The sequence below is a fragment of the Schistocerca nitens genome, chromosome 2 (assembly GCF_023898315.1).
Source record: "Schistocerca nitens isolate TAMUIC-IGC-003100 chromosome 2, iqSchNite1.1, whole genome shotgun sequence".
Taxonomy (NCBI): Eukaryota; Metazoa; Arthropoda; class Insecta; order Orthoptera; family Acrididae; genus Schistocerca; species Schistocerca nitens.
The window spans coordinates 382485543-382497923 of NC_064615.1; the positions used below are offsets into that span (position 1 = coordinate 382485543).

The 12381-nt window shown below is 45.2% G+C and overlaps 1 protein-coding gene across 1 annotated transcript; it reads left to right on the top strand.

The window, feature by feature from the left end:
• The first annotated feature begins 595 nt into the window (after positions 1–595).
• LOC126234414 (cuticle protein 21-like) lies at positions 596–8719 on the top strand. The gene is made up of 2 exons (XM_049943104.1): positions 596–612; positions 7995–8719. Exons 1-2 carry the CDS (start codon positions 601–603, stop codon positions 8592–8594), a joined length of 612 nt encoding a protein of 203 aa, XP_049799061.1. The 5' UTR covers positions 596–600; the 3' UTR covers positions 8595–8719.
• Positions 8720–12381: the final 3662 nt, after the last annotated feature.

The window sequence follows — 12381 nt, forward strand, 5'->3', positions numbered from 1 at the left end:
TTTATCATCTGCATTTATTCTTGGTGTAGCAATTTTAGTGGTCAGTAGTGTAAAATACCAATATTTGTGTTAACCAGTCTGTTTTTACCATCCCTAGTGACAGCCCACTCCGTTGCCCCTCCGTGGCAAACGGGATGCAACAATTAGAGAGAACCTGCAGAAAATAGTTCGCTCGTACGCCGAGTGGAGCCGCGGCGGCAGCGGCAGCGGCGGCGGCCGGCGTGCGTCTGGTGAGGTGCGGGGCGTTGCGCTGGGTGCTGGGCGTCGCCGTCCCACTCTGGGCAGGGCCGGCCGCTGTTGCTCAATGCAGAACCGGCTGGCCGCGCCACGCCGCCCTACAGAAACCGAAACCCAACTTGTCGCAAAAGTGGAGCAGCGGCCCCGCCATATGACATGGCCTGCATATTAGGTGTAATTAATTCGACGCTGCGGCCTGCCGGAGCCGGTGCTGCTGTCCTGATTTACGGGCGGGCCGCGGCTGGGCGGTGACACAACGGTTGCGCCACGCCGGGCCACGCCGGCACCCCGGCGACCACCCGGCGGACCGGTATAAAGCCCCGCCGGACCGCTCCTCGGCCAGTCAGCTGCTCAACGACAGACATGGCCTTCAAGGTGAGAGAGCGGCAGCGCCGGGCATTCTTTTACGACGGGTCCGACCGGTACCCTGACGCATAACGGGGGCGCCTTCTCTTACTGAAATGACTTACGATCCCAACCCGCCCCACTCTTTACCTTACTAGTTTTCTATATTTCTAGAACAACATTTGAGACTTTTCCGTGCTCAGTTGCGAACAATGCTAGAGATTAGCTGGGTGGGTCCAGTATCTATTGAACATATACTGAATCTGAAATACGGAGACAAGAACTTTGGGGCATAACTTCGCTAAAAAACAAGAAAGGCACACATTCTCAGGCATCAACCAGCTGTTAATTTGACAGTGGAGGAGAGTGAGGGTAGTAAAACTTGTATTGAGGTTCCAAGACTTGAATATGGTAAGCAGGTTAGATGGATGCAGGGTACAACAACTCTGAAAAGACTTACACAGGGTGACTAGCTCTGAGAGTTGCTTCAAATCAGTCTCCGGACTGATGACTACAACAACAGTTTCAAAGAAGAGTCACTCCTTGAATCGGGCATTTTTTAATTTTCAAAATGTTGACTCTAGTATTTTGGTAAGGTTCAAATGGCTCTAAGCACTAGGGACTTAACATCTGAGGTCATCAGTCCCCTAGACTACTTAAACCTAACTAACCTAAGGACATCACACACATCAATGCCCGAGGCAGGATTCGAACCTGCGACTGCAGCAGCAGCGCGGTTCCGGACTGAAGCGCCTAGAACCTCTCTTCCACAGCGACCGGATTTTTCGTAAGGTTTTGGTGTATTGATACCTTATACGTAAATACTGAAGACTGCTCAGTAGTTCAAAAAAAGTAGTGTTCTGTCTACGTATGACGCCCCACCCTTCACTAGTTCCCTATATTTCTAGAACAATGCTCCAGACTTCCCTCAGTATAGTAAATGTACTCCATCTTGGGCTCAGGAGCGTGGGATAGCGGCTGGCCGACGAAATGTAACCAACGGCCGTTATTCTAATATTGTTTTATTGGGGAACCAGTTCCGAAGTTCCAATCACGTCATCTTCAGACCTGTCGCATTAATGACACCGAGTACCACTCGTGCATGTACAAGCAAAGGCACCAACATTCGTATCGGATTCCGTATATATCCGAACTTCATGAACGTGTGTTCTCTTCAAACATGTCACAGCAACTCGAGTTGAGGTCACATGTATCATGAACACGCATGCTCGTGAACTTCGGGTATCTACGGAACCAGATACGAATATTGTTGCCTTGTTTTATACATGCACGAGTGGTACTTGGTGTCATTCATGAGACAGGCCTGAAGATGACGTGACTGGAAAGTCGAAGCTGATTGCCTAATAAAACAATATCAAAATTACGGCTTTTGGTACTGTATTATTATATTTTTTTCTTTGTATAGTTTCAAGGAATGCAGAAAATAGATCACCATGACGCATTAATATTTAAGACGTATTGAAACGAAATGAGGAGCAAAGAGGTCTAAGACAGAACTTCACGAAAAGAAGATATAAGTTTTGATATGACGTCTTCTCAGACATCGAGGAATACTTAATTAGGTAATGGAGGAAACTGTCCAGGGGGAGTAAAAACTGTAGAGGGAGGTCAGCGATTGGATACAGTAAGCAGGTTCAGATGGGTGTAGGTGAGATATGAACAGACTTGCACAGTGGCGTAACTAATATATGACAGCCGGGTGCAAGCCTTGCGCGCCGTGTCCGTAGAGGTGTAGTTCTGTGACGGGCTAAACAGATGTGGAAAGAGTAAGAAAAAACGTAGAGAGAGGGCGAAGTACGTGGGGGAAGGAGAAGAATCAGAAAAGAATGAGTTGGAGGGGACTAAAGTGGGAAGGTGCATAGATTTATGAAAGGAAATCATGAGGCGCTTCGGATTGTACTGCGTTGAGTATCAGTTCAGTAAGACCTACGTTTTTTGTTTTCAGCTATTAGATGGAGCTACGACTATGAGGATTAAACAAAGAAAAATAAAGATGTGTCCCAAGGGGTGGGGGAAGGGAGGGTGAAAACTGGAAGTTTGGCCTAGGTGCTGTTTATCTTAGTTGCGCCACTGGAATGGCGCAGGATACACTAACATAAAGAGCTCTATGAAACCAGCCTTCGTATTGATGACTGCCACAACGAAAGTCAGTCCATAATTTTTTTTAACTCCGTAAACACTGAGTAGGTGGCCAGCAGCCTAAGATACTCTCTGTGCAGAGCCTGCACCTGACCTTACTTTTGCCGGTCGAGGTGGCCGAGCGGTTCTAGGCGTTACAGTCTGGAACCGCGCGACCGCTACGGTCGCAGGTTCGACTTCTGCCTCGGGCGTGGATGTGTGTAATGTCCTTAGGTTAGTTAGGTTTAAGTAATTCTAAGTTCTAGGGGACTGATGACCTCAGAAGTTAAGTCCCATAGTGCTCAGAGCCATTTGAATCATTTGACCTTACTTTCTCATACAGCCTCTGGCACTTGCTTCCTTGACAGGAGTCCTTCTAGCCGCCACAATGCCCCATAGTCTAATTTACATCATACTCTCCGAAGATCTGTGAAGAGCATTCCAGAAGGTACGTTCCGTTTTACCGTATGTTAAAGATTACTCGCTGTTCCATTCGCATATGAAGCCCGCGAAGAATGGCTGCTTAAACTCCTCCATGCGCACGATAGTTAGCCAAATCTTGCCTTCACGATCCCTACTGGAGCGATATGTAGCAGGTGGTAGTATATTCCTAGATTTCTGACTTACTGCTGGTTGTTGAAACTTTGTAAGGAGGCCGTCGCGGGGTAGTTGGGTTCTGTTTTCAAGCGTCTGTCAGTTCAGTTTTCTCAGCTTCTAAGTGTCGCTCTAGTGTCGGCCAAACAGACCTGTCACCATTCGTTCTGCCCTTCTTTGTATGTGTTCGATATCCTCAGCTAATTCTGTTTGGTAGGGGTTCCACACAGTTGGGTATTATTCTATGACGGTGACGGGTCGCACGAGTATTTTGTGAACACCCTCTTTCGTAGACTGAAGAAAGCCGTGTTACGCGGTGAGTCGGTGAATCGTGTGAAATCTATTGTGTGTGTTTTCCGCATTTCCATTGCTCAAGTGTTGTGTTTCTGTGGTGTAAATTGGAAACCAGCCCAGCATTCGTCTATGCGGGCATGAGAAACCACATAAACAGCACGCCTTGGCTGAACTATGTACCGAATCAGCGTGGTAATTCCGTAATGCGGGTAAAATCTACATTACCTGCTGCCATAGGACTTTTACGGAGGCTACAGATACAACCTACATAATTTTTTTAGACGAAAGATCAGAAACTTCATCTTTCTTACCATTAGATAAGCAACTTTAAATACTAGTGACAGTGCCATAGCTTCAGATATGTAAGGGGCAATCAAAAAGTTTCCATTTTAGCGCGTTGTTACAGCGTATGTGCAACGCATCGCGACTCCGGTGCGGGTATATAAGCACGGACATGAAGGCAAGGGGTTGGTGTCGCCTTCGAAGGGAAACTTTTTGATCGCCCCTTATAGTGGCAGTTGTTACAGTGATCTCTAGTTCTAGCAACCATACCTTGTTTTATGTTCTTCCTAACTTCACGTTTTTCATATTTTCTCGCTTTGTTTAATTTTTTTCCTATTAAAATCTAAAATCTGAAATTTCATGTAAAACAGCCACAGAGGAGAAATGAAAATCATTGTCTGCATGTGACGAGCTAGTTATGCGATTCAGAGAAACAGTTATTAGATAAGGACCTTAAAAACCTGAAATTATATGTAAAACACCGACGGGACGAGTGAAGAAAATCGTGGTGTACGTGTAGCGTGCTAGTTACAGTATGCGAAGTAACGTTTATTAAATAAAAATATTCATATATCACATATTAATCGATTTAACCATCCTTTTCTTTGTTGCAAAAAAATAACGGAAATCTTTTGTATTTGAACCGTCACTTACAGATACTAGTTGCTTAAGTTAGTGACATGCACTTATCGGGTGTTTTATGAAACAGATAACAGACTAATGTGCAATGTTTTTAGCACTAATAATCGACTCAAAAGAGTCACACATCTGTTTTTTATTCGTTGGGCACGATTCAGTGAAATTTAATCATACATTATACACGTTAACAACAAATATGCGCGCAGTGTGTTAGATAATTTTCTGTTGTGAAAGGATTTTCATGAAGTTAAGATACGAACTGTGGGGTTCGGCCCACTCAATAAAGAAAACTGACTGTTGGCTTCATGCAAGTAACACATGAACTACGCGAAGGACTTAACTATTGCAGTGAAGGAACAACGTATTTGATATGACTATGTCTAATACTGGTAGAAAGTGAAGAAGTTCGTCGTTCGAAGTTCTGAGCGCCGTTATATGGTGATGGCAACCAAATGATGAAGTCGAAACGGAACGAAGAAAAATTAGACTAGTGTCCCGTCGCTGTCAAGGTCATTAGAGATAGAGCATTTCAGGGAACTATCCACGCGTTAAACTTCAGTATTTAGGGAAACCACGAAAATTGTAAACCAGAATATCTGGACATGGACTTGGATCCTACTCCTTCCGAAAACGATTCCAGTGTCTTAACGACTTTGCTACCTCGCTTAGTGCAAAAAGTATAGTAGGTCCTCAACGAAATTCGAAGTGTGATGGGATCAGTTGTCTATTGCAAAGAGAAACAACGAAAACGAGACAACATCTCTAATATGTGATATACGATCAAATGCAGCGATACAACAGAGCACGACTTGGAAAAACGCAGATAAGGCTCAGAGCGTTTTTGAAACAATGTGACCCTACCTGTAGCCTAACAGAGCATCTGCAAAACGCCTTTCGCGTAATCATTAATTACACGAAGTCCTTCGTGAGCTGGAGAGCTACTGCTCGAAAGAGAGGATAAAATCTACCTAAAACCACTGATTCAAAACATTTGGGAAGAAATAAAAATGAATTTGCATCTGAATTGCCTAAATCGTAATAAGATCACTACCATCTTGTTATGTTCCCAGCGCTTAAGTGGTCACTTAATCAGGAATGTTCGTGCTTGTCGTAGTTGCTGAAGATTTCAATCGTTACACGTTGCAGCTCAACATAAGTATTCATCAGAACTCCTTCTCATCTACAAGCTTCAGCAAACGGTATTAATCACACCACAGTACAGCAAAAGTTCCTCCAAATTTCTGCACTCGAAGCAGTCTGGTTGTTGTCGGCAAGCAAATGCCCATATAACTAACGACAGTTCCTGTATAACTCATCCATCAGTTGTACGGTCTCTGACGTTTATAGCATCGCTGTAGATACATAAGTCACATGAATAACTATAACTGTAGCAAGAGTCTATGATAATGAGTGATGATCGTCCTACTCGCAAAACGAAATACTTCGATCTGTTAATCCAAGAATGTTTCAGCACTACCCTATCAGTTTATTCCGGACATATTACTAGAGTCACAGAAGAAATGCAGAAGTTCGTGATACACCCAGAGAGCATTCACTCACAGACGGGTAATCTTAGGTCTCGGTACAAGAGTATACCTGTCGTCTGTAGCCCGTCGGCTATAGTAGAGTGAGTCCTGCATGTTGCCTGCTTAGGTATCCTTTAGGAACAGTTGTATTGTGATCTTAGGTATATAACATATTATTCTCCGGAATCTTTGTTGGGGCTTAAATAGCAGAAAAGTATGCTCGATACACCCTTAGTGTTGACTGAAAGGTGTAGGCTATCCCGTCTGTCACTGGCGCCAAGAAAACTGTACTCGCACTCTACACGCAGTTATCCGTGTCGTCACCATTGCGTCTATATTCCGTACGCCAGCTCACGTTGTGTGGCGGAGGGCACATACTGCAGCAGTATCACCCCCTCTCTCATCCTCCACTAGCCCACAAACGTTCTCCAACGCCACTACCAACCCACTCAACCACCCCTAGACCACACTGTTCCGTTTCTTGTTCTATTCGCGTATGCCTTGCCTCTGTAAAAGCCAAACGTATTCTTTTTGTTGCATTAAACGAAATGTACATAGGAGGAAAGGAACAAGAGCTCTCAGAATTTGTCAAGCACATTCCTTTCTTGCATCGTTTCCCACTAGATTTTACTAGGCAATTCTCTGACACTTCCGCGCTAACGAAACATATTCGTGATGAATCGCGCAGCTCGACTTTCGATCGTATCTTCTCTATCTCTTCCGCGAATCCAATTAAGAGATCGAGACCAGCGAACCATACTCAATAATTGATTATACGGTAGGCCTGTAAGAGACTAAACATTTACATTTGAGAAACAACACACTCACTTACCGCGGAACGATAGCGATGCTCACGAGTAAAGATGAGGCTATCGGTCTTCTAGTCATCGCCGTCGTGTGACTCCACGAACGGGCCCAGCGAAAACACGCTTCCACTCGAACTCTCTGTCATTATCCGCCAGACAAACTGAAAATGTGACTGGTAAATTACATCCTCGACATTTCACGTCAGATTTCGAAATGGAGCCGTTACTGTTCCCTCAAGTAACAGATCTCTACTGTCTACGCGAAAGTGTAACGGAAATTCTAGAGGAACGCAAATGGAAATCGTTGTCGTGTATCCATGTTGGGCAGATTTAGAGAACATTAATTAAATAAAATAAAAAAAATGTGCTACCATTATGCTGCCACCATCGAGTTCTCGTGTAGGGATCATGAGAACACAATATGAGAGAGTACAGCACGTACAGAGGCAAATTGTCATTTTTCTCTCGCTCAGTACATGAATGTAAAAGGAATGAAAATCGTTAATGTTGGTACGACGTATACTTTGCCACGAAGTGTACAATGGCTTGCAGAGTATGTATGTAGGTGTAGAAACTCCGTCCGAAAAGGACTTGACGGCCTAACGGCACCAACCGTGTCATTCTCAGCCCATCGCCGTCATTGGATGCGAAAATGGAGTGGCATGTGGTCGGCACACCGCTCTCAAGGGCGTTGTCAGCTTTTTTGACCTGAGCCGCTGCACTCACCTGCCAGCAGCGCTCGGCAGACAGGACGGTGACCCATCCAACTGCTAGCCAAGCTCGACAGCACTTAACTTAGGTGATCTGATGGGAACCGGCGTTACCACTACCACAAGGCAGTTGGCATATAGGTGTGCGCTCATATAGCAGTAACTCCTCGACTGTCTTCACTACGTCTTCTCATCAAGGAAACCTTGTTGGGAGAACAAAGAATCGAAACTAGATCGTTCGTGACCCTGATAGAGATACTGGCCATTCAATTATAGAGTCGGACCGATGCGTTTTTACTTCTCCATGTTCTGTAAGAAGGTGGAGACCTACTGATATGTTATTCTGTATAAGCGAAGAGCTTGGAGGAGCTACAAAATTCCATGAAGCTTACAGATTGTTTTCGTTTGTTCTTGTGATGCAGCTTTTCATCTTCGCCGCCGTAGTGGCCGTGGCGCGCGCCGGCTACCTGGGCGCCCCCGCCGTCGTCGCCCCCGGCGCTCCCCTGGCCGCCCGTGCCTATGCCGCCCCCGCGTACGCCGCCCCCGCCTACGCTGCGTACGCCGCCCCCGCCTACGCCGCCCCCATCGCTAGGGCTTACGCCCCAGCCCTGCGCGCCGCCCCTGTGGCCGTCGCCCCCGCCCTGAGGGCCGCCCCCGTCGCAGTCGCCGCCCCCGCCGCTGTGGCCGCCGAGTACGACCCCAACCCCCAGTACAGCTACGCCTACGACGTGCAGGACGCTCTGACCGGCGACTCCAAGACCCAGCACGAGACCCGCAACGGTGACGTCGTCCAGGGCAGCTACAGCCTGGTCGAGCCCGACGGCTCCATCCGCACCGTCGACTACACCGCCGACCCCGTCAACGGCTTCAACGCCGTCGTGCACAAGGAGGCCGGCGCCCACCCCGCCCCCGTCGTCGCCAAGGTCGCCGCCCCCGTCGCCTACGCCGCCCCCGCCATCGCTAAGGTGGCCGCCCCCGTCGCATACGCCGCCCCCGCCTACGGAAAGGCCATCCTGGGTTAAGAACCGTCCGATTACGACGACGACACACCGCCTAGTTCAAACGTTGCTTCGCCTGAAATAATCATCATGCAGCGCATATTTATTTGTATCTTGTCTCATCTCATCATACTACTATGTACAAATAAATGCACGTTTCTTATATAAGAAATCTTGTCTTTCGTTGTCTTTTTACAACCTGAAACTGTATATCTATAAGGAATGCTCGTGATAAGGAGATACTACATCGGCGAGCCGATTCTTCTATGTACTTCTAACAAAAGCACTCTGGACAAAAATTAGTCATCCCCAAAGTACATCACGCTAATACGAGGCTGATTTGATAAGTCTGGTAAATTTCTATGAAAGAATTAACATTTTTGTTGCGCCTTCATGGTTGGTAAGCTTGATTATTCCACAGATCGTATAAAGAATTTTAACAGTGTATAGTTCATTGTCGGTAGCTTTTTGAATTGGTCAATGTGTCAACTGCGATTGAAAATGGAGAAAACCGAGTTTCGAGCTGTTATTAACCATTTTCATTTGAAGGGCTGGACTGCCGCACAAATCAAAACAGAAATGGATGAAGTTCATAGGAACTCTCCACAATCAGTGAAGACCATTTACTTTTGGATTACCGAAGACGAAGCGCTCTTCGACCGTCCAGTTGAGGTCACTAGAAAGGAAACCATTGACAGTATCCATGATATTGTAATGTAAGACCGCCGAATAAAAATTCGTAAGATTGCTGAGGCTGTAGGCATCTCAATTGAGCAGCTGCATAGTATCCTAATATCCTGCACGGAGAAGTGGCCCTGAAGAAGCTGTCTACGAGGTCGGTACCGCGATTGCTCGCAGTCGACCAAAAGTGCATCCGGAACAACACAGTGTCTGACCACGTTTAATCGCAATCCGCAAGACATTTTGAGCCGATTTGTGACTGTTGATGAAACCTGGATCTATCATTATACACCAGAGTCAAACCGGCAGTCAGAACAATGGACAAAGATACGTGAAAGTGCACCAAAGAAGGCAAGGACCTTTTAGTCAGCTAGTAAGTGATGGCCCCGTTTTTTGAGATTCCGAAGGAATAACCGTCATAAATTATGTGGAAAAAGGCGGAACCATAATTGGACCCTATTTCGCTTCATTGTTGGATCGTGTGAAACACGTTGGCTGAAAGAAGACCAAGGTTGGCGCACAAAAAAGTGTTCTCTCTCCAGGATAATGCGCCATTCCGCAAATCAGCGGTAACAATGGTGAAACTGGCCGAATTGGGTTGTCAATTGGTTCCTCATCCACCCTGTCCAGCAGACTTAGTCCCAAGTGACTTCTTCCTGTTTCCTAACTTAAAAATTTGGCTTTCTGGGGAGAAATTTTGACCAAATGGGGAAGTGATAGTTGCAGTCAACGAGTATTTTGCAGAGTCTGATGCAACCTATTCTTCCGATGGGACGATACAGCTGGACGATCGTTGGACCAAATGTATATCCCTCGAATGAGACTATGCCGAGAAGTTAGGTGAATTGTTTATGAAACAAACATTTTTTTCTTTATTTTTCTGCCAGATGGATCAAACCACTCTCATACCTTAAAGGCAGCCTCTAGTCTGGAGCAGAAGAGTCAACAAGTTTCTTTATGTATTCCATATCCAGATGAAGACTCTCATTGATGACTGGATTCCGTAGACCTACCAAATTGTGGGGATGTTGACTGATATGTGTTATCCGCTGTTCTAAATATTCTCAGATATTTTCCATGGGCTTAAGCTGAGGTGATTCAGCGAGCAAGCTGCGGTGAGATATGGTGCCTGTGCATTCATAACACGAGAAACGTACGTACACAGCCCTGTGAACAAGGATAATCATCATAAAGGTATCGAAGAAAGGGAAACAGCGCGGAGTGGCCGCGCGGTTTGAGGCGCCATGTCACGGACTGCGCGGCCCCTCCCGCCGGAGGTTCGAGTCCTCCCTCGGGTATGGGTGTGTGTGTTGTTCTTATCATAAGTTAGTTTAAGTAGTTTGTAAGTCTAGGGACCGATGACCTCAGCAGTTTGGTCCCTTAGGAATTCACACACATTTGAACATTTGAAGGGGTAAGACTTGGTCTACATCTACATCTACATATATGCTCCGCTAGCCACCAAGTGGTTCTGTTCCACACGCGGATAGCGCGAGGGAAAAACGACTGTCGGAACGCCTCAATACGAGCTCTAATTTCCCTTATCTTTGAATGGTGATCATTGCGCGATTTGAAAGTTGGTGGTAATAACATATGCTCTACATCCTCGGCGAAGATCGGATTTCGGAGTTTAGTGAGCAGCCCCTTCTGCTTAGCGCGCCGTCTATCTGCAAGTGTGTCCTGTTTAGCATTCACGTTACCCCGAATGACTAGGCCCAAGTCATAGTACGAAAAACAGTCCCAAAACATTAGAGAAGCTCAGTACCTCTGGTACGAACGTTACTGGTACATTAGGTGAATTGCGTATCTACCGAGCATTACGTCATAACGGTCGCTTTCTTTAAGTATGCCATCAGTGTCTTACTAGGTTCCACTAAAAACCAGAAGCGGTGAACTGTCTAGAATCTGAGTGAGGATATATAAAGGTTCGCGTAACCTACGGAATATATTTGGTCTACGTAGTTATCCTCCTGTCTGTTACTTAAGAATAAACAGTATTTACAGCAAAACTGAAATTGTTAATGTTTGCTTCTGGTTTTATTCGAAAATTTTTGATTTGTAATATAAAACAGAGTTATGTTGTAGTAAAAATTAAGAAGACAATACAAATTTATCATATAGCGCTAGAAAATGCAATTTCCTCAACAAAAAGGTAAAATAAAAAAAACGCAAAACAAAAATATGTCAGACATTGCTTCAATAATTCGTCGAACTTACATAAAACAGTTTCCGTTAATCATAAACAACATTCACATTATCAGTAATAACAGGAAACTGTTTCCTTTGGTCATGATGAACAACGATCTACTGAGTACAATATATATTTGTTTCAATGAGGGCCACCCCAACTTGCGTATCATATCCGTGATAATACAAAATGAGCTGCCCTTCTTTGAACTTTTTCGACGTCCTCCATAAATCCTATTTGATAAGGGTCCCATAATGCGCTGCAATAATCTGGCAGAAGACGGACAAACGTAGTGAAGGCAGTCTCTTTAGTAGATATGTCGTGTCTTCTGAGGGTCCTGCCAATAAAACGTGGTGTCTGATTCACCTTTCCCACAATATTTTCTGTGTGATCGTTCCATTTTAAGTTGTTCGTAATTGTAATCAGCTGTTTAGCTGAACTGCCAGCCTTTAGCTTTGCTAGATTTATCATGTAACCGAAATTTAATGAATTCCTTTTAGTACTCATACAGACGACCTTACACTTTTCTTTATTATCTTTTTGCAATAGTTTTTATTTTATGATGGTTTTCGTAGACGGTTAACGACAAATTTAACTGCAAACAATCTAGGAGAGTAGTGTCCTAAATCGTTTATATGAACTACGAACAGCAGAGGGCCAATAACACTTCCTTGGAGAACGCAAGATATCACCTCTGTTTTACTAGATGACCTTCCGCCAACTACTGCGAACTGTCACATTTCAGACAGGAAATCACGCATCCAGTCGCACAGCTGGACAGACCCGTGGGGTGAGAGAAGCTTTCCGTAAATCTAGAAACATGAGTCAGCCTGTTCGTCGACTGTCGTGTCTATCAGAACACGCTTCTTCGAAACTAGTAGACGAATTTTCATGTAGTTTTCGCAGGAACTTGAGTATGGCTTGGGGCACCGTGTAGGCTTT